Source organism: Megalops cyprinoides, chromosome 2 (genome assembly GCF_013368585.1).
Source record: "Megalops cyprinoides isolate fMegCyp1 chromosome 2, fMegCyp1.pri, whole genome shotgun sequence".
Lineage (NCBI taxonomy): Eukaryota > Metazoa > Chordata > Actinopteri > Elopiformes > Megalopidae > Megalops > Megalops cyprinoides.
The window spans coordinates 22,929,470-22,956,867 of record NC_050584.1 but is presented as its reverse complement, the minus strand read 5'-3'; the positions used below and the strand labels follow the sequence as shown (position 1 = coordinate 22,956,867).

Below are 27,398 nucleotides of genomic sequence, written 5' to 3'. Positions count from 1 at the left end.
AGAACCGTTTTGGCACAAGAAGCAAATAATCACTGAACTACATCAGCCTCAAAGGACACCATTGAATACATTACAATGTGCTGTGCCCGGAATTAATGGGAAGTGTGAATGCCAGAATATTGTTCTCAATTGACTAATTTATTATTACGTGTCCTTTGACACGCCTGAACATGTGAATAGATTATGAGGCAATTATCCACATTAGAATGGATTTGAGTGTGAGTATGATGTTAACACGGTTGCGGTTTGTGTTTAGCAAATATGAGGCCTGTGGTATTATTACAGGGCAGCACTTAGGGCTGTCCACTGGACCAACACAGCCCTAATGAAGGGGCTACTCATTGATTTATTTACATTTACGGAAAGCTAGGTCCAGCTAGGGCTTTTTTGTCTCGATTACGAAAAAGCATTTTGTGTTTGTTGCAAGGTGGTGCACCAAAACAAGTGTGGCGGATGTAGGGAAAGGCGTTAAAATGAGTATTGATTTCGGTTGACGGTTACCCTCTCTATAGCTCAAGGTCACTGCGGCCCTCCTGCGTGAGAAGGCTCCATTTCCACCCATCATAAAGAGCAACCGATAGTACCGCCTTTTTCTCCTCATGGAACAGCTGTGCCTCGGAGGATTTTCCATCAGCAGTGCAGCTTGCCCTAAAGACTGCGGACTGAACCGTCAGGGCAGCATTGTTCATTCCATGTCTTCCTTGACAGTGTTTGCACACCACGTCTTCTCGTAAAACTCCAGCCTATTAGAGAAGATGAGAGGGGTCCGCCCTAGTAGAGAGAAAGGCTGAGCGGGTGATCTCCCCTCCTCCAGATGTGACCCACCAGATCACCCAACCTCATAGAATCATAGAAGAACAGAGAGCACAGAGGGACGCATCTGTAACAGTTTAATAAATTCTTTCTGTGTGGGATTTACTGGATGCGTGGATGGGACTCCTCAAAGGTGATCTTAGCAATATGAAAAGCCAGGCCTCTCAGGTCGTGTGTATTTGTTGATTAGATTTACTGTGTTTAAATTAGATTTGCCCTCCTTCTCTGTTGATGTCGACATGGTGGCTGATAAAATTATTACAGCCTCAGTCGTACGAATATGTGCTTTCCTTTAACTCTGAGAAACACGGTTTGACCGATGAAAAAATAATGAGCATAAAACATAAAGGACAAGTTCAATAGATAAGTGATATGTTTAAACTGCATTCCCACACCAATCAATGTTAAACAATCAAGAGTAAAAAACACACACACACGCATATATAATATTTCAGTCATCAGGCTTGTTGTGTTCTTGTGTATGGGAAAAAAAAGTAAGACGAAAACAGATACTTCAGCAGCATAAGGACATGGAAGACTCAGCACAAAGGGGTGGTGGGAAGCATTCACCATGGGGCTTGTGGGTAATGGATGAGACGTGGGGCTTCTCTGCGTGACGCACGAAAAGGCTGTCGGCTAGGAGATGAACCTGGACGGAGCGCAGACCATGGCCTGTAAGCAACAAATAAAGCCACTGTTGTGACATCACACGGGGGCCTGGCCGAAACCACACAGGAAAGAGGATTACCGCTTACTGTAAAGAGGATTGTGATACAGCTCATTGATGATACGTAACTCAACACCTTACCTTGTGAAGAAATATACACCAACGTTCTATGGATAATGATATTAATTTGCACATGTTGCATGTACACAGTATAAAGCATATGGTGTGCAGCAGCACATCACAGGGTGGCATGCATTCTATGTCTAACATTATTTTGGAAGTATACTTTCCCTGTGGTTCTATAGATGAAATTGGCTAAAATTTGGTGCATATCTTTTTTTTGGGTCACAGACAGTTTTTTTTATCCAAGTTTGGGAAAAATCCCTCTCAATTTTTGATGATAAAACAGTCAAAATGCATTTTAATGTGTTAATGCATTTTTGCAAGACATTTTTGCATGGCGTTACTGGGGCGTGCCTTTGACTACACATAAAGTAAATTTGATTCTCTTTGAATAATTATCCTTAGCACGTTCCTGCTGACTACCATTCAGTATCAGTCATTGCACAGCTTATGGACAAATCCAGGTAGCACAGCAACCTAGGTTGGCTGTAAACAGCTAATGTTATCTGACATCAGGAGAATTTCGAACAGCACTGCAGTGTAATATGGCAACCATGGCCTATGTCATCTGTGTATTGCTTTTTCAAAGATGATGCTTTTTTCCTCTTTATGCAACCCTGTTTTGGAATGGTCCTTGTAATGCTGAGGAGGGACAAATGCAATGTTCCAAATTACTTGCACTTAGCATGTTTTCCTGCACTAAAAGTTACAACGCGCTACAGCAGAGTGGGTGCTCATTGGAGAATAGGGGCTACTCCGCTGCTGTGCTCTGAGAAACTCGTAGGTGTCTGTCATGTTGCAGGGTGCCTGAGAGTGGTGAGATGAGGTAACCCTGCCCAACCTATTCACCCCTACCCCAGCTGTGGACACAGCTGAAGTCAAATCTGGGCCGTAGAGCTCGGTTTGTGCTCAAAGTGGTTGCCTTCACCACTGAGATGCTCAGGAGCTACTAAAGATAATAAGGAAAGAAAGATGGTAAAGAACTGATGCTGTTTTTTGGAATTAGAATTATTGTGAAAGAAAAAGAAAATGTGGCACTTTGCATGCCTCATCAGAACAGAGACATCACAAATGTAGGAAATCGCCAACTGGAGTCTATTATCATAGCTAGCCAGATAACTGAGCAACAATGTTGATTTGAAATCTTTTTCCGATACTTTCCAATATTTACTGTATATTGAATCATCAGCATACACCTGGCAGCAGTCTGGAACCAAACACCTAACACATTCACATAGCCAGCTGATGAAAAAAAAATTGATCAGACAGGATGAACATCCCAATGATTGACTGCATCCTAAAATCGATTTGTGTTGCATGTTTCTGGTGTGGACACAATGGAAAACTGCCATTATCACAAAATGTACTGTTACTTACTTTGTCAGTTTTGTCTATTCACTTGTGTGAGCAACTGTACAATAACTTTAGACATAAAAGGTTTAAAAACACAAGAACTCAGAATGTCGAAAGCATGCCATTTATTTTAAACAAATAAGACAGTATAAAAAAGTCACAAGGAAAAAAATGAAATAAGTCACAAGTAAAAAAATACAGAATTGTTTAAAATCAAGGGGTATAAAATTACCACACAAGCCTCCCTGTTCTGTCCTTGCACTCCCTTCTAACTGTTCTCCACTCGCATGCAACATGGTTTTTGCACTTAGGAGGTGTGGCCAACTATCTAATTAAACAATTGCCCAGTGCCCGCACAGACACTCACACTTTCTCATGCATGTAATTAACCTTGGCAGAGGTGAAATGACTAAGAAAGCTGGACCATGGCGTGGTTTTGAAAACTTTCAAAATGAAGTGCCCTCAATACAAATTGCATATTCATACACCACAAATAGGAAACATTGAGAGAATGCTGGCCAGTATGTGTCTCTGACTTCTAGAGAAACAACACTTACCAAAGCCTGCCTACTATTTAGAAAACAAGGGCATAGGTTCAAAGTACGACCACAAAAAAAAGCTGTGTGTCTTATACTACAGCAACCACTATCTTTGAATTAGCAAATGATTTACACCTGATACACCAACTGTGGTGACTCTGTCCAGAGTCATAACTTAAATCATACAATTACCGTAATGAGGAAACATAAACCTTAAGAGCATTAAACCCTCAATATTTGGAGTTCTCAGCAACTGAAGTGGTGCAAACAACCTGCTTTTCTGGTATTATTTTAGGATGTGTCGCTGCCAGCTTGCAGTCGTTTCACGTCATCACCGCCGCACAGAGGACAGACGTAAGAATGTGACTACACTTGGGGCTCTTCACAGGATTTGACGCTGTGCGTTCATTCCTCCCTGATATTGATAACAGTGCTGTTGTTTGCAACCAGGCACCATTCCAACAGTGGAGCAGTAGCTCCTTGTCACATCACTCACAATGCAGAGCCAACTGACACCCACCAAGTTCAGGGTGAAGGTACGCCAGGCTGCTGACTGTCACTTCAGATTTTTTTTTTTCCTAACTGATTGATTATGTCGAGTGCAGAACAGGGGAGGAGAGGTAGTGCTGGAGCTCAGTTATCTGTCATTCCGTCCCGCCCAAAAATAAATAATTAAATAAATAAAAACACTGGGACTCGACTGCAGACGACCCGTGTCTCGTGTCATGTAAAAGTCAACAAACTTGGCGCAGAACAACAGTGCGGCCAGTCGAGCAGCCACACAGAAGGAAACAGAGCTGTGGGGCCAGCACACAAACTGAGAGAGGAAACGACTGGCACTCTGTGAGCGGACAATTTCCAGCTGGAAATGGAGAGGGCTGCCTGCACATACTGTTTGATGCTTACAGTGTTTAATGAGCAATAACAAAAATTGTGTCTTTACTGGGTTGAGACAACGTTTTTGTATATTGAACACTTTTGGGAGCATCAAACAATCTGCAGGGACACATTATTTGATTCCTGTTCTGTATCTATTTACCCAGATCCTGTGAAGTTCCAGTGCAAATGTACCACCGCCTTATATGAATGTACCACTATGCATGTACTGTTACCACTATCTAACAACACAAACAGAAATGTACAAGGACCAAGGATCCATCCTCACCCAGTCACCAAGCAGGAATATATCTCTAGCATATGTCCTTGAGAGACCAATAGGCCAAGTACAATGCGTTGGTAATCCTTTGGGAAATGGGATACACAGAAGGGGTGGCCTAATGATGAGACGAGATGAGTAGGCCGGAATAACACTAAGGCAGTGTGAGTAGGATGAGAATCCTCCTCGAGTCTGGCAAGTCGCAAATGTTATCAAGGCCCTGTGCTTGGTTTGAGGCTACAAAACCCATAAATTTGAATATTTTGTGCAATGGGTAACATTCCATTGGAAACACCATCTAGCATGCTTAAATTACACATCTGTGCAGTATTTAATCTCGTTTGTTTTTTGTTTATTTTGGTCTAGACTTGAAAACAGCGGTTGGCTGGACCGGCGAGGCCGAGCAATTATTTCACTAAATTTTCCATGAGGGGTATTTTGTTGCCCACGAGTTTGATATGTCTTTTAATAACATCAAAGAGTTTTATTTAACTCCAGTCTAAGAGAAAAGGACGGCTGTTTTGCTTGTGTTTTTATGATGATTAGTCTGTGCATGTCAAATGAAGCATGAAACGACAGAACTTCAAAACAAGAAAAATGTAGAACTTGGTAAGTTAAAACTTATTTGGATAAGTCCAGTGAACAATTATTCAAATCTAAAAGAGATGACGACTACCTTTTGTTTGTTTGTCTTGTACAGGGGGATTTAGGGGATTAGAAAAAAGCTGAATATTGTGTAATATTTAAGTAGAACTATTACAGCATTGTTTCTGTGAGAATGTTAAACTGAATTTAGAGGTACAATGTAGAAAGCATAGTTTGCACAGCATGTGGACAAACTAAAAGCCAAGAATTTTCATGATGGTATCACAGTTTTGAGTGATGACTGACAGCAGAATAGTGCCTATTCTCCAACTGACAAAATGGTCAACGAAGAAGCATCACGTTTCACTATGCCAGAGAAAATGCAAAATGGGACAAAGGGCCAATGCATTCAAAGAAAAATAATAATTCCCCGCTGTACCAAGGCAATCTTTGTGTCACTAACATTTACAAGGACTGGGCCTGTAACATTACTTTGCTCCAACATCAAGCTGTATATTTCAGCTGTGCTTCAAGTGTTCCTTGCCTCTTCACTGGCAATTTTCTAAGAAATGGCTTGTTTTTGCAATGTGTGTGTTTGCTCATCAGACTGCTAAAAAAGCCCTTGACTAGGTCTTGCAGTTGGACTGGAAGTGCAGACGGTGAGGATGCCTTTCTATCCAAGTTCACCTCAGACTCCATTAAAAGCACATCTGTCCACAACATAATGCTAATCACTTCAAACATATCACCTCTGCTCAATAGGTTCTGTTGACTACATCCTTGACAACTCCAAGGCCTTGTGGCTATTTGGAAAACCAAGCCAATTTAATTAGAGAAGCTAGCAACTTAAAATATGAGCCTATGGAACATTCTTTATACCCTACTGAAAACCTAACATCCATATCAGTATTAAACAGGCCCAACTTTAAAGTTATTGTTTCTGTGTTGCCCAGAAAATGTCATGTATTTTATACACACATTCAGATTTGGACACAGTCAGTGTAGTCTGAATAGTCTTCAAGTGAATATTTCAAAAAAAAAACTTGAAATGAACCCACAATTGTTGATACATTACATCAAGAAACAATTAAGAGGCTTTGTGACTGTATTTTTTTTCCTCTTTCCATACATGACAGTAGCGTTGATAATTAGTGGAACAGGAAGTTTCTGAGGTATGCAACTGGGAAGTGAGCATGGAGGGTTTTTTTAAGGATAATTACCGTCTCAGAGCTACTAGTATTGCCCCAAGGTACTGACTCAAATGTGGTGTGAAGGCTGGCTCTCATCCAGTGAGTCCTTGAAACCCCAAATCTTTTCTCTTTCAAAGACAGTGCACACCTCTGCCTCATTTGGGAAGGTCCCTAATTGACATGTAATTAGACAGTTGTAGCTCAAGGATACAGGAGAGAGACGAGGCGGGCAGAGTGAAAGCCACTGCATCCCCAGATTGCCCTGAGATACCAAGGTGATGCAAACCGATCAGCGGCAGAGCTGACCCCACTTAGCAACACTGCTGAAAGCTCCCCGGCTCAGTGAGACACTGGGAAACAATGGACACAGAGCTCCTTCCAAAAAGAAGAAAACAGTTATTTAAATCAGCTTACGCAGAGAGTAAATGCCTAGTTTGATGTAAGATTTTTTTTTCTGGTTAACATACTCAACTCCATTTGCCTTTCAATCTTCCTCTGCTGATGCTAGCAGTGTCGTTAAAAACCATTAATCGTCCTTTTGGACCTAGACCACCCATGTGCACCTTACCAGATGTATCAGCACTTTGTCTGATTTGGGGGCAAAATGGCTGCCTTTGTGGTCTTTGAGTGATTGTCCACTTACCCTTATCTAGGGACGGAGGCCTGACGAGTTGTCTCCAGCACAAGAGTCCACTTGATGTACTCCTCCATGCTAAAGCCAGTGCCCATCCAATTTAATGTATTCTGATTTCACAAGAACCCAGTGCCTTTCAGCTGCACCATAGGGTGGGAGCCAGTATTAATGTTTCAGTGATGATGGACAGATGGATGCTATACATTGTTCAGTGTCTACCCACTTTCTCAAAGTTACCAGATATTTGTACCATAGACAGGATCTCTATCATCCGATTTATAATTCCCCATATCCTGGATCTTCCGGATCAAGTGAGAATTAACCTCTATTAGACTTTACAGAATTTGCCATGTTTACACAAAACCTAAATCTGTTCCCCCTTCTTTTGATACTGACAACAGATATTCTCCATTAAGTTGGGGGGGGGGGGGGGGGGGGGGGGGGCTTAATTTTTCATTTCCATTGTCAAAGGTGGATACACAGATATACGTATATTTATACAATATATGCAAATAGTTGCCCTTTAATTTTATGCCACATGACTATTGAGTATTGACTAGACTATTATTTGTAGTTTTTATTTTAGTATTATTTTAGTTATAAGTAAGGAGTGCTAACATTTTACTCGTCAAGAAACTGCTCAAAATAACAGCACCCAGTTTTCAAAAGCACACAAGGGCTTAGGCGTGTTTTCAAATCCGCCCTGCCCCTACTTAGTTTAACCCTGGGCATGAGGGGGGGTTGGCTGGGGATAAAGAATGGAGATTTGCCTTTTGTTGTAGCGAAGGAGGAGGGGTTTGTCATTTCAGGCAAGCTTCCGGAGGTTTGAAGAGAGGGGGGTCCATTATTTTGAATTAAGCGTTATAGAAGATGTGACCAGCAGGGAGAGACACTGAGGTGTCTGTGAACGACATTTGGTATTGGTTAGCCTGGGAAAGGAGTTGCAGCCTCAGTACCATATTGCAATCCTCACTACAGCGCAGAGAGTGGAGCGAAGAGGCTGCTTCATGTTGCTGCCGGTGCCGCCTTTGTTTTAAGGAACATTGTTACACATCGGTCTGCTGAGGGACAGGAGAAATTCATCACCGACTGCAAAAGGGGGGAAACTAAAATCATGTACTTTAAAGGAGGCGTACTGCTGACGCTCCTAGCAGCTTTCCAGGTAATATTTGTCTTTGCGGCTTTGTAGAACGTTGGAGTTGCTCTGGGCTATATTAGTGCATGTTTGCGGTGACGCCACTGCTGAAAATTGTCGGGTTAAATGCCCAGGCAATCCGTTTGACTCCCGTATGGAGTACCGTTAGAAATTCAATGGTTTTAAAATGTGCGGACGAATCGCGTTCGTTTACGAAGTTTACCGAAGACCTAAAATACACCACTTGGTTATTGCGCGATATATTTAAACACAATCTGCAATGAAAAGCAAACCATACAAACCAGTGGCTATAAGTGCGTTAAGGTTGGCTTTACTTTCCTTATCCGTTGCTGGTGGATTTTCCATGCAGTGGATGCGTGGGCTGTAACCATTTTTTGTTTTAGACTCTTAACAAGAATATTCAATATATCGTTAAAGTCAAATATGTTGTATATTTCTTTCAAGTAGGATACTCGTCCGTGTAGATTCATGGACAAGATCATGTTGGTGAAGATATAACGCAAAGAGTTACTGTCCATGGTAGCTACAAATGAGCCATTAGTCGTGTTTCAAGCGTCCCGGGTGGTTAGTTAAGTACCTAGTGTTTTGATGATTGTGGGTGCTCCAGAAATTGAGTTTCTAATTCTCAGCGTACAGACGTATCAAAAGTTGTTGGATCTGCGCAAGTTGTATATATTTTTTTTATTCAGACACAGTTGCTGTGAGCTTTAAATAAACGATGAATTAATTCCTCTCTTCAGGATGCCAAAATGAGCCGGCGGGCATATGCCTTTTTCCTTTTCTTGAAGTAAACCCAGAAAATCGCGTATATCGCCTGCTGTTTCTCCCGTCGGTTTTGTTAGAGCGATAAACAGAGCGCGTGGACCTGGTGGGGAACTGTTCAGGAGAATAAACACCGATCAATTTTAAAACAGTGTAATCGCCACAGAGGTAAAGGAAAATGCCAATATATTCCGAAAGCATTTAACGCTGAAAACCTACACAGCCTATATCCCAGCTTTATTAGGACGCCTGCTAGTTTCATCGTCTACGAATGGGACAGGTACTAAATTATAGAGAACATTGCCTGCGTCATTATTTTATTTATCGACGTGTTTCGTGAGTTATTGCACAGCACAAGATGAAAAAACTGTCAACATCTAAATGCGTAATGTATTTATTTGATTTAGGTATGATGCAGCTAGCTGGTATTCTGGCACACTCTGAATCCATAATGATCGTGGAGCTTATTTGACAGAATCCCCTTCCCTCAGTTTTCGTGTGTTTATTCCGTTGTTATCATATATTGTTTGCATATATCATGTGCATTTGTTTTGCTGCATATGCAGATTTTAGAAGCACAGCGTGTCGCATTCAGTTCTTATCCTTTTCCTGCCGTTTTTGTGCATCCCAGTGCATTCAGCAATGAACCCTGTTTCTCCCAGTTTACGTTCCACTGAGTGAAATGGACAAGTGACACTGATACCCACAATGCAATATTGCGCTGGAACTCAGACCACATTCTTTCAGGGTCCCGCAAAAGAAAATGCGATTAAGGGTTCGGAGGTGGGGTTGCATGCTAATGGATCTCTTTGTATTTGTGATCTGACTTATAGCTGCTCGTGAGTCTGGCCAGCCTAGCCCAGTTCCGTGAATATGCTTTTAATGTACGTTGTATTTGCCCTCCCCTCACGTCTGAGAATTTGTATAACTGGTACATGTTTTTCATACAACAATTAGGCGTACGGCGATATAATTCGGTATAGCAGCAGTAACCTTGTATTAAACCCAGGTTATTTTACTAGTTTACCCATTTGCCTGAAGGTACTAATTCTTTTTGCTTACACTTTCAGCTGCTTTAACAAATCAGCTATTGCTTTGATTAAAACAACACACTTTGGCTAAATCTACGTGTAGTATGTACGTCTGGGCTGAAAATACATGCTTGAAATGCATCGCTGCTTTTAGTACGTTTACATATTGTCATTTAGCAGACGATTTTATGTGAAGTAGTCTATAGAGAAAGAGAACATAGTGCATCGAATAAAGTTGCAATGAACAATGGTACGTAGAGGGACCATAGGATGTCTTGTCTTGTTACGTTATGCAGTGGCAAATATGATGAGACTTGATTGTTTAAACAGTTTTCATACGTGAACATGTTAAATGGTCAAATCGTTTATTGATTGTGAATGGGTGGGGCTTTCTTTGTCCAGGCGAGTAGATCACATTATCTCAATATTTAGAGATCGAATGTTTCTTTCTAAAGCATTCTGCTGTGAAGTGGTTCTCGAAGTTGTAGAATCACGTAAATGCTGTTTAAGGCATTTACGTTCTTGTGTATGGAACCAAAGAAATAGTTACCTTTAATAGCAAGGGTCAACATATACATTTTAGAATGTATGTGAATTTTATAGATCATCAGTCAAACGTCAGCTGTCTGTCAAGTGTCAGCACATGTTGAACAGAGGAATAGAGATAAAGGAAAGGAATAGAAAGAGTGGGTTAATGTTATCACTGAAGATGGGATGGGTTAATTACGTTAGTCACACAGGTGCCATCAGTGGACTCTTTCCGTTGTTTTTCCATTCCTCTTGACTTCAAAGGGATGTTTTTTTACGGAGAATACCCAATGACCAGAAGGCCCGAGCGAGCGTTACAGTCTGTCCTCTGTGAACAAACAGGGTCTGTTCTTGCTTATCCATGCTCCTTGGCAAATGCTTAACCCTTTGGCCTCATTATACTAATTGCAGCCCACTTAAAAACAACAGATGCTTTTGTGCAACCGTGGGGAGTTCAGGACTGACCCAGGGATGGTAAAGGGGGCACACTGAAGTGCATTTGAGGGGAAAAAATAATTTATGTCTGATTATTTCTCCAGATCTCCACAGAGGGTCGAGGAACTCAATTGTGCAAACCTGGATTTTCAGAAGATGTGTATCATGCAGCAGTCTCGGAGAATCTGATTGAGGGGCAGCCTCTTCTTAACGGTAAAAGTCTTTTCCAGCCTTTTTGATGCTACCTGTGCTGTAGGGTCCCTTGCTGTTATGTGGGGTGGGGGGTGGGGGGTCTCAAAAGTAAAACAACAAGCTGCTTTAACAAGTGAATCCCGAATTATATGCCTGTGTAAAATTCTCTCATTAATTTCAATGGATTCAATCAAATGACGCTACGTAAAACCAGCTGCTTGCACGCAAGCACATTGGAATGATTAGTTTTCAAACCAGATGTTTTTATTTAGCAGGCTTATGAACAAAAAATGATTAAGAATTTTGGAGGCTTTCGGACCCTCTGTTTGTTTGCTTTTGCTGTCTGATTGTTGAAAGAGAAATGTCGTATTACTGCGTTGAAGCCACTTTAAATATTCATGTTGTGCGTGGAAAGAGGGAGCATTCCATTTAAAATGAATGTTTGTTGCAACAGCTTTCATATTATCAACCTTTTTTTTTTTTTTGTTGACTCACTTTTCTGAAACTGTGACTCATGAAATGTGAGTGAGGCGCTCGCCTGCCAGGAGGCTGCGTGCCTGTCCTGCTGTTAACCACAGGCTCACTGTCCAGGGATGCCTAGGTTTAATGGCCATCTTATGTTTGCTTCAAATTGCGCTGTCTTAGGGCAAAACACGTGTTGGGGGAAATGGTCCATTCACACATTATGAGTGCTACGTTTTAGTGGACGAGGGGCTGTTATTCATAGGGAAGCAAAACGTAACAAACAGAGTTTCAACTCTGCAGCGAGTCTGGGAGACTTGACCACGAGTTTGTGTACTTGTCTTCATATACATATGAATGCCGGTGCAAACAAAGAAGTGCCTTTATGTGTTGTGGGTATCCAGTTAAATAAATGTAATTATGCGGCATAATGATTGCATAATTGCACATTTCATTTTTCCCCTGCCTTTTATCCTTAAAAGCAGATGAAAGGGAGTTCAACAAGCTCGCAATTACCTGGCAAGGAGTGAGCCAGAAAAAATAGATGAAACAGACAAAACTTAAAACGGTGATTGCAGCCATCGAGCTGTGTGCCACTCCCAGTGGATTTATAGACACTGCCATTATCCCCTCTCCCGAGGTGATGGTTAGGTGTGACAAAGCCCTACTTCCTGCAACCCTTTGTTGCCATGGCTGAAACAAAGCTATCGCTGCCATTCAGAATAGGGTTTCGACTGAAGCCTTGAGCAATTTGAACAAAAAGATAAGCGCAGGCATTGAATTTTACACTGGGTGCCTAAATTTCACAGTTTGACAAGACCCTGAGTCACAGAGTGGGGAGCCTTTCACTTGATAGCTACCTGTGTGCAGCACCTTTTGATCCCCTCAGTGATTCATTTCCCTCTTCCTTTTGAGTTGGTGGTTTGGGCCGTTGCTTTTGGGAGATGGAGCTCCTTTTGTTTCACCCTGCTATTGTGACCCTCAGGAGACATTCCTCATGTTTTGTATTGGCCCTGTTAGGGGGTGCTCTGCCATGCAGTGTGTGTGTTTGTGATAATGTTAATAAAATCTCATCAGTTAATGAATGCAATCCATGTCCTCAAAGACAATGATTATTTTCAGTCTCCATTGTCAAACACTGCTTGTGTGAAATCTTTGTTTTAATGGTTCCTACAGAGTTGCACTGTACTTTCTTGTAAGCATTACTGTTTGTTTCTAACAGTTTTTAAAAATTCCATTGAGCTCTAGGTGCTGGAAAATGAATAGATACTAACTAGCCCTTTGTGGCTTGCTGTCTTACTTCAGGTCATGAATACAGAAGATTTACAAGTACAGCATGTGTCACTTCTGGGTAGGTCAGAAAAGCACTTTGAGCCATATGGTCTTCAGCAGCCTTCCTCCTTTAGCTGTGGGGCTCACATTTTTTTCTCATGGCTTCACAGAGAGCTGGAAAACTAGACATGGTCTGGAAAATTAAGGAACTAGGTTCGTAACCCAGTGGTGGCAGGTTGAGTTCCCAAGTGGGGTACTGCTGTTTTAGCCTTGAGCAAGGTGCTTAGCCTGAATTGCTGCAGTGCACCCCCAGCTGTGTACATGGATAATGTGTAAAAATATGAGCTATGTACGTGTCCCTCTTGGATCGAGGTGTGTGCTTGGCCAGTAAATAATGAAAGAACAACATTAGAGGGTCATGCACTTGGCATGTTATTTTTTTAATGTCAGTAGCCATTTGGGTTTACCTCATTTGGGTTTTGGCAGTTAATAAATTGTTGATTGAAATATGAACTGGCTTCAGGAAGAGGGATTTCTGCTCACTGTTATTTTTTTTGTGGAGGGCTCAATTCAAGGTCTCTTCTCATCTCACACACTGTAAGCTGTGCAGAGTTTTCGAAAACTGACCCTTATGAGACCAGAAAAAAAGAAAAAAAAAATTTGTGCACCAAGGAGAAACAGTCCTTTCTGAAAACTCTATTCATTCGGAATGCCTTGTGAAAACAGAACAAAACAATATTGGTCTTTTTACAAAGAGAGTATTTTTTGTGAATGACATGCTGTGCATTCAGTGGGAGCTCAGTCTCTGGGAAGAGACTCACTTTTTTAAAAAATCTTTTGAAAATGAGTATAGAGAACAGACATCTATCTGTGGAGCATACAGGCATGACAGAGCTCTATCTGTAACAATCAGCTTATGATAGCCATGATTATTACATTCCATGTCCATACCAGACTCACATACCTCAAGCATGTGTGTGCTGAGTCTGGGGGTTGTTCCATTTGTACAAAATAGATTTTGACCCAGGTGAGGAAATTGGAAGCCAGCCTAAGCTGAGTGATCATGACATGGGGATAAAGTGGGTCAAAAGGGGTTGTCATTAGTTGTTACTGATGATAGTGGAATATATGAAGTCACGTTCCACTATCATCAATAACTACTAATGACCACTCCTTTTAACCCACTTTATTCCCATTTCATGATCACTCAGCTTAGGCTGGCTTCTAATTTGGGCTGCCTTTTGGGCAGAGGTATAGATATGTATATACATATATATACATAGATATGTATGTATGTTCCACCCCTTGGTGTGGAAAGCATGTTACACTAAATGCTAGGAAGCTATGTTCTTTGTCAGTGGGAATCCACCTGTAGACCTTGAGGTTATAGCGCATGCTCCAGTTTGACATTCACACAGTCCTTTGTTGATATAGTGGCTTTAGTCATGTACCTGGGAGAAGCTGTCCTAGAGGGCATTAACCCTCCAGTGAGGGACTTTGACTTGAATAAAGTCTTCATTGTTTATTATTCTACAGCCTATCTGGTTATTTGAAAACCCCAATTACCACACCTGTAGCCTCAACTGCTATTGATATAGTTTTGTTTGTAAAACTGGTGCCTCCTTTCAGTATGGCTGAATATGTAGCTGGCCATAGGTAAATGGGATGGTAGAATGGAGTTCAGTCATATTAGGGACAATATGTCTGGCAGAATACATGATGGTGTTATTGTGAAAGTGTTAACAAGTTTTGTAGACCAATTTAAAACCCCACAGTTGTTTCTGGCAGCTGAAAATGTTAAAATGGGGAAATAGAGGTCTGTATTTGGGATCATTGTTTTGTTAGTGGAAAATCACTTGCTGGCTTGTTTCTCACACATACTGTGAGAAGACTTCGCTATCTTTTTAGAATTGGATTAAATCAACAGCCAGCAATATAGGAGGCCATGAATGTTGTAAATGCAGATAGTTGTAAACATCATGAATTCATTGGCCGCCTGTGTTGTGTAATATGATACAATCAGGATTCAACCCCATTATTAATATAGTCACACTTTAAACAGAATTTCAGCATTTACTATCTGCGAAATAGTTGTTTTCCAAAGTAGAGTGTTTTCTATTTGGGTTTTGTAGCAGCAGTTGCAGGCCTATTACATTTCCACCTGAACGCTGGGGCGTGAAAGCTATGTTCCATGAAACTGGGTTAATGAAAAACCCAAATGCCTGAATGAACTTAAAGCAGTTTTGTTCACTGCAGCCTTCTCCATTACACTTTTTCAACTTTTTTTTTTTTTTTTTTTTTTTGCTAATTAAGCTTTCTGAGTTGATAAGAAAAAGCCATAGTGATATTCTATTTTAGCCACAGCTTGACTGCTTTGTCATCTTGACTGGGGTCACCTCTCCACTTGGGACTGTGACGCAGCTGTCTGTTCAGGTGCCGCTAGGGACTCTGATACAAACTCAGTTTGTACACACACACATACACACACAAAGAAAACAAGTATGGATATATCTCAGTTACTTTTGTTATAAATCAGATCAGACAAAGCTAACCTTTGCAACGATATGGAGTCTTGGTCGTGTGAATGTTGTTTTGTGCACAAAAAGGTATTACAGTGACAAAACTGTTTCAGTAAAAACACCAAATGGAAATCAAACATCTAGTTGACTTATTAGTTTATGGTATTTGGTAAGTTAATTACTGGTTAAATTTGTGCTTATTGTGCAATGACTATTGAACAGTGTATGAAATATAATATTATAGTATAATATTATATGTAATATAATGTTATAATATTATGCTTTAACATCTCTATACTGTACCATGTATGTGTGTATGTACACAGCATACATTCTTACATCAAATTGTGTGAACCATTTTTACTCTGGATGTGAGCGTTCTCAGTGTGCATGTGTGTGTGTGTGTGTGTGTGTGTATGCAGTATTGTCGTATGCATCTGACCTAATTCAAGTATGCAGGAGCGGTTTGAGCTGTGTTTGAGTGGGTTTGACATAATGTATTTCACATGCATGTGCTCATGAATAGTTTCAGTAGTGAGCGCACACATGTGTGTAAGAGATAGTTTGAATTATGTCACCGATGGCCATCCATAGTTAAGTGGTTTCACGCCCCAGTTAAAGGAGCGCGGTCAACACGGTTGAGAAGCCGTGCGGAGATGTTGTCATGTACACGGTTCCAGTTGCTGTGTGCTACTCCACTGAGAGGATTCTGAAAGACAGCTTCACCGCTAAGGGCCTCAGAAGTTTTTCCTCTTTGTCTTGTTTTATCAGTATAAACGGTAACTTGGCAAAAGTCTGTATGAGCACAGCTACTTGCCCAAAGGCAGGCATGTTGGGCAAGATAAAGAGACTTGCCAAGCTTCCTGTAGTCTTTACCCTACTAACATTTTCATAAAAAGTAAAGGGGCTTTAAAGTAGCTTTAAAGAAGCTTATGGAGCGGAATTCTTGGACCTAGCATGCAATAAATTGAAGTCTTACTATATAAAGGACTCCCAAAGCCTAGAGAAAAGAGAAATAAATATTAATTTAGTTCACAGTGAGATATTCACACTCTGTTGTTACAATTTAGTAATTTTCTTTCAAAAAATTACAGTGCCACTGGTTTTGTCATGAAGATGTGATGCATTTGACTCTTGTCCTAAAAAATAAATAAATAAGGACATATTTACACATGGGTTCTTAATTATTTAATTGAAGCAGCAGGAATTAATTGAATAATTAAAGACTTGGATTAAATGAGTTCCATAATTAAAATTAAGCAAGCCACAGTGTTACAAATTGAATGTGGTAGCCAGATACATTGCCTGGCCCTGGTGTTTGAATGAACAGCATTGTTAGGCAGCATGAGAAGGAGGAACATATCCGCTAAAAGTTTGATGCAGACAACGAGCTGTAGCTTAGAGGATCTTAGGATTTGTCCTATCCATAGGATTGTAAATCCCTCTTTTCCTTTTTTTAATGTGGCAACATTTTCCGTTTGATCCTGTTTGTTAAACCAGTATGGTGCTCTTTACCAGCCTTTGGGTCGTAGCCAAGGGTTTTTTTTCGAGCTGATCAATAAATTCAGGGTCTTTGTTTGGCCTGATCAATACTGTGTAATGAAGTCTGTGCTCCAATTCCCAGCTAAGCATTGCTGTAGGGAATTGAGGGATTGGGCCATCTTTTATTGTTATGAAGCACAGTAAATTTTATTGCAGGATGTCAGCATCAGTTTGTTTTCTTTTCCGGAAAGATCTCGACTTTGAGCTCAAAGTGCCCACACCCAAACAGCATCTTAGAATGGAATATCCTGTTTTTCAATGTAGGAAATTGAAACATGAGTTGCATTTTGGTCATTGGATGGGGAGTATAACTTAGGAGCTGGGATCACGCTGGCTTTCTTGGGGAATGATCACGAACCTGAAACTGTTGTTTGATGAATCACCTGTGAGATCTTCTTTTTGGTCATTGTTGTTGATACTGCCATAACGCATGGCAGCAGTTCACTCAAAACTATCAGTCACATGAACTATGATTTATCAGGAACTATTGAAACTTGCAATGTGTACCTGAACATGTGGCTTTGATTGTAATTTCGTGGCTCTCTCTGTGGTGGACGTATCATTAATGACAGGGTAGTTGCAACTCTAGTAAAGTACTAGAATGCACCCATGCATCTGTCGTTAATTCCTAGCTGAGCCCGCTTCCTTTGGCTACCATCATGTTGTGATACGGGCGGGGCATATTTAATTCGTGCTTGACCTTTCAACATCACTTCCTGATTGACTCCATTGCGACACACATAGTTTTAGTGCATTTTAGAGACAGGGAGATGGCTGGAATGTGCAGCAGATAGGGAGGTAAGTGTTTTGCTCCCATCTATTTGCCTCCCTCTCCATGTGGGTTGTGGGGGGATGTGGAGGCAGTGGTAGGGAGTTGAAGTTAATCACTGCTGAGTTAGAGAGTGGATGTTGTTGTTTGGTGGTGGTGGTTTTCATGGATTTGTGTATGTGTGTGTATGTGTGTGTGTCCTTGACACATAATTAGCCCATTAGACACAGACAGCCACAGTACCCGTGGGCAGAACCTGGCGGCAAGTGGCGGGATCGGACAGCTGGTGCCAGGAGGCCTCCTGTTTCAGAGAGACTGTACTCACATCACCCTTCATTTCGCTCTTCAACTGATGGTTAGGGAGCAGCTACGTCCCTCGCACTCTACCCTTTTTTATCTCTTCACACTTTTGAGTTTATTAACTTCTGAATCTCCTGAGTTTTGGCAATAAAAACAGCCCCCCCCCCCCCCCCCCCCCCCACCCACACACACACACACACACACGCACGCACGCACGCACGCACACACACACACACTCTCACACACACACACACACACACACACACACACACGTCAGTGTCTGCAAGGTGTATCACGCATCTGCATGTAGGCTGTTGATATTACTGCTTTGTTTTTGACTAATAGGTGGAAGCACAGTGGAGCAGCCAAGCCCCGGGGCATCTTTGCTAAATAAAAGATTGAAAGGAAAGAGAATCTCTCTCTCTCTGATAATAAAAAAAACCATAAACCAATCAAACAAACCAACCAAAAATCAATCAAAATATATTATAGATAATTCTCAGGCCAGATGAGTGGAAAACTGGAAAATTATGCCCTCTGCCCATGTAAAAGGAAGTTGAGAAACAATTATGGAAAACAATGGGAAAAAAAATAAACAGTGGAACAGAAACACATGAAGACTTGCAAAGGAAAATATACATTGCTATATAAGTACTGAGAGAGTTACACAGCTGGTGGGATGTCCATGATTGGGATATGGTGGGAAACAGGTCATATCTGTTGCCGTATGCGCTGCTCTTGAGTAATTCTGAGCACTGTCAGGTGAATTTAGATTTCAGAATGTGCTGCATGCAGTTTAGGTAGTGTGAAAGGCAGAATGAAAAGAGTCACATGAACATAAAGTGTAAATTTATATGGATGGCAGCTCTGACCCAAGCTTCAGTTCATTACGGCCTGCCTTGCTGTCTGTTCCGATCTGGGACCTGGCAGAACAACGGCATCGTGCATTGCTACGGATGGCACGGGGCCAACAGACAATGGATCGGCATTGTGGATTGAAATGTTTATTTCATTAAACAACGGGCTGGCATATTCCGGACAGTGATGCATATGCCATGGGTAGGGGGTTGGATGGAGGGGATTGTTTTTTTTTTTGGGGGGGGGGGTGTTGTTTGGTCAGTGTGTGGAAGAACTTCATATTTCTTCTCGGGATTCCTCCTCTACAAAGAGGGCCTTGTTCACCGTGGGCCGGGCGGTGAGCTGAGCTGCGTTCAAAGCCGTTATTGTGTACCCAGCGCATTATTTCTCCTGGTTGTTTTTCTCATTATGCTAGCTGCTCTTTCTCTCTCTCTCTCTCTCTCTCTCTGACTTTGACTAAACCTCAGATTTCAGCTGGCGTCCTGTGTCTCTGGTATCATTAAGCGACAGGAGAATGAAGGCAGGCAGAGCACGGACACACAGCCTATGCTGGGATATTTCTCGAATGTTTCATGCTCTTTTTTTCAGCTCATTCAGAAATGGCTTTTATTTATATCTTTATATCAGAACTGCTCAGATGCAGGGACCACTCACAGCAAGTATTACTATTTGCACTATGGTAACAAATTGCACATTTTTTTCAAAAAGAACCATTTGCTGCCAGGAAGGGTACTTTAATGAGGTAGGCCTGCCAGAGCTGAAAAAGAATAAAAAAAAGAAAATCTCAGGGAGTAATCATTTGAATGTGGTGTACAAAAGTACAGTACCCTGTATATTCAACGGTATGGTAAATGACATAGGTTTGATCTGTCAAAACAACAGTAGAAAATGTGGGGCCATTTTGCAATTTGTACCAGATATTTCAACCTAACTGATACCCCATATATACAGAAGACCTCGCACCGTCTCGATACCTGGAGTATCACATCTCCTCTGGGCTCCTATTACAAGACAGCAGCGGTTTGTCGGCATCAGCTCTCTGAAGACCTACCTTATTCCTCAGTCTGAGCACCTCCGAGATCATTCAGATTTAATGGGCTTCCTGGCAGCCATGGCAACCGTCTGTTCCACCTATGGGGTTTCAGTATTGTTGAGGTCAGGGAATCTCTATGACCTCATAAACACACTGACATTTTTTTTTGCCCCTGTAATTTGTGCTGTCAACCAGATGAGGCCTACAAAACCTATTGCGAGAATGAGCAAATGCACACAAACTCTCAGTGGCACCATACAGGTTTCAGATTTTGTGCTGCAAAATATATTGTAACAAATGAAGTGATTCATTTGCAACCACTGGCCGCTGATCAGATCCAGACACCGATGTTTAATCATTTGGTGCCAGGTTTTCACATCTCGTGGAAGGATCGCCCTGTTTTCTGTTGACGTTGTCGGTGTTTTACGGTTCTTTAATGAACCGCCGACACAGATTTAGCAAAATCGCATCGCGCCGTGTTCCAGATTACCGCGCAACATCTTTGATCTTCCTCAACAAGCTCTATATCTGCAGATACAGCTGGGCCCTGTAGTTTTCCTAGACCCTGGATGTGTTTGAAGTTGGTGTAGGAAGCTCAAACCTCAGACTATTCATGATGCTGGGGTGTAATTGAGTTTCCAATTTCAGCTACAGAAGTTATTAATGTTTAGTCGCCCAGCTAAAAAACCGGCACTGCTTTCATAAGAGTAATATGAGCCACATCTCTGCAGCATCCTTATATTCAGGCTATGTCGTACAACAGCAAAAGCCATGTTGTCTGTGGAGTTTCCTGTTTAATATATTACAGATAGTGCTCGCCTGAAGATACTCTTTCTGGTTTATGTCATACTGCTAATTTAGATGTGAGTTCCATCCTATAAAATTTCATGTAACTATTTTGTGCACATGCATTATTCATGTAGACCTATATCATTTCAGAGTACATTGATATTTACTACTGTATTGAAAGGCATGTGCTATATAAATCATCTACATATATTATTGTGGACTCAGCAGAATATAGGAATCTTATTTACTGTATAAAGGTAGCAGGGCTGGACTGTGGTTTTAGTTTCCACCACTTACCATAACTCAAGCAAACATTTTATGGACAAATTAAGCATCAAAGATTCCTGTGAATGAAAATGGCGTTTGCCTCATAAATGTTAGGTGTTACTGTGGAAAAAGATTGTGAGCAGCTCGATAAATTGAGTCATCTTAAATTGGGCATCTCTTTTTCATTTGAGATTTGTAATGTCCCTGCCTCACACACAATCTCATCGCAGCATACAGCTAGCATTGCATCAATAGCAGTAAGGTGATTGAGGTAAATGGGGGATGCATTTTTTTATTTTGTTGAACTTAGCTGTTTAAGTCTGTGTTTGTTCAGCAAAATAAAAAAAATACAAACCTTAGTAGTATTGAAAGGAATAGCTTTGTCTGTCTGTGCTATGTAGGTTTATTATCACGCTGCCTGAATTGTCCTTTCCTTTTTTTCCTCCATGAGTGTTATTTTCACTCATCAATTCAGTTTTTATTCTTTAGGTTTGCTGTTTAGATACCCCGTCTGACCAAAATTGGTGAAAAGAGTGCCTTGCCCTCAATTTATGGCTTACCAAGCTGCATAAAGTAAAACGGCTTTGAGGTCACAGACTGTCTGTGATCCTGTTTTAAATGATATACTGGCGCGTGGAACGAGACTCTAGTGAAATAAAATTTGGCTTGTTCATGACCACAGACCGAAGGCAGGCAAAGTTCAGGCCCTATGCTGCTCCGGAGCTCTCTGCTGGAGAGGCGGATAGACTGGGAACATTTTTACAAGGTCTGTATTTAATTACAGCAATGATTAAAAAAAAGGGGGGGAAGACAAATGCCAGTGCCACTCAATCTTACAAACTATTTAAGGAATGTCAGGCAGGGATGAAAAGTGCTGAGGAATCTGTTTAGTCTGTGAATGGGCTTTGCTGCCTGTTCTGATGAAGTTTGCCATATAAACGTCTCTTTCATGTAGCAGGAAAGGTCCTTTTGCTCTCGCACGGGCCCATGCGGTGGTCCATTATTACTGCACGGCTCACAGCTGGTGTTAGCTGTGTATGTTTTGCCTTTGATGTACTGCACGTTTGGGTATAGAGGCAGTTTACATTGTGACATTGGAACTTGCTCTGCTGATGTTCTTATATGAAGACCCCTTTACCCACAGAAAAATAAATCAAAAGAATGCTTACAATATGTAGTTTTCTCCCTGAAAAATTGTTATACAGTATGTGAAAAAAATATATAATGAACATTGTGATATTATCACAGTTATGTGAACCAGTTCAGTGAGCCAGACCTTGTAGATATTTTAGAAATCATTTTCCCCTGAGTGGACAGAACATGCACTCTTCAGAGGGGGACGCAACAGATCTGTCACCATCCCGTTAACGGCTGAGGAATTTCTTACATATGTCGTAGATGTGGTGTGCAACAGTCAGGCCAGCCTGGTGCTCCGCCCATGTCCGGGTAGGATTGCTCCCGAGCTCATTTAGTGGGGGCCTGTTGAATTTTTCAGCCATTCATGACCAAAGCGAGGAGCAGGACTGTGAAGTAAGGAGGTATTCACAGTTTATTTTAGTCTGCTGAGCCTCTCTGGAGCCACACAACTGCAAAACCCTGATATTAAACAGACGTTCTGAGCCATGTGTTTGGAAGTGGGAGCAAGTTGATGGAATACTGTCAGCTGAGATAAGACTTGACTACATGTCTCAAATACCTCCTGTGCACACTAATACTAAAATAGCATAGCTAAAGAAGCATATGGCATCAATTTGATTTTTCCCCCTCCTTTTAAAAGGTTATGCGGTTATTGCTGTTTTAAACATTGAATATGCATAAAGAAGGACTACACGCATTAGGGAAGACGTTACATTACCAGTGCTGTTTTGTGGTTATTGGCTCTTCCCTGCTTGTATTGACCTCTAAAAGCTTATTATGTTGGGAAATGTTTTTGAATGGTTACAGAGCACTTGGATGTGGCCTTGGCTGGGTGAATACAAGAGAATTTGCCCCTGCTACACTTGAAGAAGCAGGCAGGGTTTGAGTGAATAGAATTTATTTTTATGGCTGCTATTACTCAAGTGTATATTTTGCCTTTTACAGATACAAAGAAGGATGCTTTTGTTGATAGATTGATGGGTGCTGTTGAAATACACTTGCGAGAATGCGTCAGAGGGATTCATTTTCTATTTAAAACATAAACAAAATGGCATGCTTGCATAAAAGTGCAACATGACGATAAATCTGACAGAAATGCAGGCGCTGCCATGCACATGAACATGTATACTGAGCACGGCTTCCATTTGCCATCAAACATAGTAAAACCAACAAAAAGCCTTTGTTTCTGATATACATATCAACAAATTGTTGTGAAAATGTGTATCACCACAGTGTTACTACTGCAGTTTAATACATGAAAATGTCTGTTTGTCTGACTGTCTGATTTTTACACTCAACTGGGAAATGATTATAAATGGATTATAGCAATCCTCATATTGCTATCCACCAAGATAATAGTTAGCATGGCAAAGTAGCGATGAATCCAAAGACAAGACTAGTGTATCAGCATAGAGGATGCTGTGAACTAATGGTCTTGGAACAACCATGGAGTAATGTCATTTTAAATTGACTGTGAGATACCCTGCCAACCATTCATGGTAAGGCTGAGAAAGATTTTTATGAACAGCTTATTTTTAAAGAGATGGAAAGAATGACTTTTGTGGCTGGAATGCATACACCCCAGTGCCTCTTATTTACAGCTACAGAACTGAGTTAAAATTCAATTTAAATAGATAAGTTAAGCAGACAATATAGATAGATTTAATGCAAACATACAATTATTGTGCTTATCGTTCTGTTTATATTACATGTTCATTACCCCTGCCAACAATGTGGATGGATTTAGAAAGATTCTTGAGTGTGGGACAAAGTAAAAGTGATTTGAGTTCAGAGCTGCAGTGAGAGCTGCGAAGGTGGGCACTGTACCAAGTGCCACTCTGCTCAGTTTTTTTTTTCCCGTATTTCCTTCCACACCATTTGAGAGTGCAGCAATCTTAAACGTGATGGTATACCCAGAAAAACTTTTATCTCGCACGTGTCTCTTCTCACAAGGCAGTTGAACAGGTTGTAAAATGCTTGTCATCTGCCTGACCAGAACCATCCCGCTAATTTTTCGGATCAACAACTGTGTCGGCCAGCGAGCTGTTTTTTTTTTCCTCCCCCCCCTCGACACGGCATGCCAAACTTGAGGATGGGCCTCAGTGCTATGCAGGATCACGGCGAGCGGCACGTTAAACAGGGCCGGTACATGGCGCTGCACACTTTAGATGTGCGCTAATAAGGACAGAAAGTGGGGGCCGTGACTACTCCTGCCTTCTCCTCCTCCCCGTTTATATATATGATATAACCTTGAGGGAAGAGAAGATTGCTGCTGCTGTTGAAAGGGATCAGGGAGTTTCCTTAATCTCTTATGGCAGCCTCGCTTGCCTTTCAGAAACCAAACAATGAGGTAATAAAGGGAGGCCGAAACGTGAGGCATTACACGGGCGACATCGCCAGCGTCTGTAATAGCGTTTCATGCCATTCTCCCACAAGCCCCGCACACTCCGCAGCCTGGGCCTCGGTGCTGCCTCTACTCTAATCTGCCTGTCATTATCCGTGGCATTTTATTGGGGCGAAGCCTTTAAAAGTGTAATCGTATCACCGATATGTGCTCGTTGGTGTGTGTGTGTGTGTTAGGGGTGGCAACAGACAGACACTGCTCAGTGGTTTTAATTATTTATTTATGTCATGGCCATCAGGGTGTGGGGGATTGGGAGGAGGAAGGAGGGGGACGGGGAACGGGGGGGGGGGGGTCTCTAAGATGTAGCTCTGTGGCTAAGCCTGCCCATGTGGTGGAGGACAGATGAATGGGTTTTCCCGTGTGTTGGAATGGCACGGCGGCGCTTACCTCGTGCACTGAGGGGGGACTCGGCCTGTCCCACGGCAGCTGTGCAGTAAACCTTAGCACCGTCCTACCGGGATAACCCAAGACAGGAGCACATCCCTCCTGTTAAAGTATGTTTCATCTGTTCAGAAACGCGACAGCTGGACCTGTTTTTTTTTCGGACTCCCCCAAAGTCACTCTGTAACCCTTCCTTTGTGGTGACGGGGTGGTGTGGTAAAAAAAAAAAAATTCCTGGCACTCGGGAGTTCGGATTCAGGCGAAGCTAATGAGGGCATATGTTAAGAATTAGTGTAACATAACCTTAAAACCTTATAATGTTTTACAGATGTGAAGGGCTACTGTTCCCTTTTTAACATTTTAATGTAAATAAGCATGGTAATGTGAAATAAAGTCATTAAAGTGCAGAGGGAACCCTTGGGAGGAGCTGTCCCCAGCTGTGAGGGCTCCCTGTGTCACAGTTCACAGGAAGTATGAAGCGTCCCTTGTTCAGAAGAGCTAGCTGCTGGCAAAATATTACCACACTGTCATACTGAAACCAGTCAACCTCCAAATTTATTGCTTCAGCTGTTACTCATCCACACTAATATTAAGCTACATTCTTTGTCTGTAAGTAATGCAGGTTTTATTGAAATGCGCTGCGTGGGGTATTTCAGGATACAGAAGTCTTGATATCAGACCTTTGTTTGTGTGGTTTAATTTTAGGCAGAACTAAGGTGCTAGGTTTATTTTCTTGATTTCCTTAGCTGTATAAAATGTTCATACTTTGGATAGTTAAATCTGACTGAAGCTGTTTAAACCGCCTTGCCTGTGAGAAAAGGGAGTCATGCTTTTAGCACCAGCAAGTTCACACTCCTTTTGTTTTACTGTGTGGCGTTAGACCGACCAGCACTTGGAATAGCAGGTGCTAATTGTCAGAAGCCCTCCTGTTTCAAGCCATCAGTGAACCGAAATGCATAACAGAAGATTCTCGAATGCTTTGGAGTTTGCAAGTGCCTTCTAGTCTAACCATTAACATTAATTGTTTTTTTCTAGTCAGACTCGAAGATTGAATTTTCTCCAGTTTGTTACATTAAAGGGGATTAAGTGTGCGGGGTGCCATTGTTCACTCTGCTCTGACTTCTTCTACTGGAATTTCGGCACTGCCGTCTCTTAAGCTCGCCCATACAGTTTGGAGATTAACATGTTTATACAGACTTCTCTTTTCTGTGGCCAAGGGCTTACCTAGGACCACTCAAAACCCATCTCATGCTCTCAACACTATACATATAACTGTGTTTTGTTTTGTTTTTTTTCCTCTTTTCTCTTTTTGTCTTCTTTCCTCCTCCTTTCTTTTGAAGTTAGTGAAAACATATATTATCTGCCTTTAAGTATGTGCCAAGGATAATGGAGCTGTCGTCTTCTGCTGTTGGCAACGCTTCAGTGGAGGGAGGTAGCATGTCTGCTGCCCACATTACTATACATTTCAGGTCAGTGTAAATTATTTAAAGCTGTGTGTGCTAGTTGGGCCAGATCCGTGGGGTTGGATCTGTATAATAGGAAAGTTGGCATATCAGTTTTTGCTGCCTGTGGGAGTTTAGAGTTGCTGGTGGTGGTGGTGGTGGGGGAGTTCTGGCTCCATATTGACTCCCCTGGGCGTTGCCGATGGATTTGACACAGTTAACATTGTTGTGTTTGTCCTGAAAGGGGTGGGGGGTGGGGTGGGGCGGGGCGCGACCTCCTCAGCCAAAGAGGAGAAGAGCACACATTTGTGAGCCGTGGGTTGTCCTGGGCAACCAGGCTTGCTCTCAGCAACTGTTTTTTTTCCGTTGTTGTTGTTGTTGTTACTCTCCACCAGTGCCTCTGTTGAGGCAGAAGAAGCAAACTGGTGTTTGGGGGTTTTTCAAACAGAATAAACAGGGAAAAGCTCATAAGCACTGAGCACACCGCTCACTTCACAAAGGACTCTGCTATCTTTTTATCCCTCCCTGTTTTATTTCAGAGACGAGACTCTTCCGCCCCAAGGCTGGGCAATCGAACGTAAACACAATTAATGCATCCTGACAAAGCGTGCGTGCCTTAATCTGAATTTTTACTGTAAAGATGCTGCAAAAATTATGTATATTTAATTCACCCGCCATTATCTTGTAAGTGTGCATTGAGGTTAATAGCCTCCTGACCTAGTAATATTAATGATTGATTGTATTTGTGATGTGGGCCTCAGCGGACTGAACATTTTGGTAACAGTAAACTGAACGATGACTGTAAGAATATTTTTTTTGAGTGACCTCCTGATTGCAAACTCGGTTACCAAATTTGAAAGCTGCATGATCTCATTGTCTCCAGGGGTTTTTTGCCATGTGGGAGAGATAATACAGTGTGTGCAGGACACTGGCTATCATTAAGGACTGGTGTCTTGGGAGGCCATAAAGGCCCGTAATGTTTATAACAGGGGGTGCTCAATGAGGATCATAACGGTGGGGATTTCACTGAAGTCTGTGGGGCTCGCGTATCGTTTTACT

General features: G+C 41.7%; 1 protein-coding gene across 1 annotated transcript in view; it reads left to right on the top strand.

Annotated features, from left to right (window-relative positions):
* Nucleotides 1-7,950: 7,950 nt before the first annotated feature.
* The window catches only part of LOC118772461 (cadherin-2-like), a 63,611-nt gene continuing 44,163 nt past the window's right edge, over nucleotides 7,951-27,398 (top strand). The window contains exons 1-2 of the mRNA XM_036520817.1: nucleotides 7,951-8,222; nucleotides 11,077-11,185. Of these exons, the coding sequence (XP_036376710.1) occupies nucleotides 8,175-8,222; nucleotides 11,077-11,185 (157 nt within the window). The 5' untranslated portion in view covers nucleotides 7,951-8,174. The remainder of the gene's footprint in view (nucleotides 8,223-11,076; nucleotides 11,186-27,398) is intronic.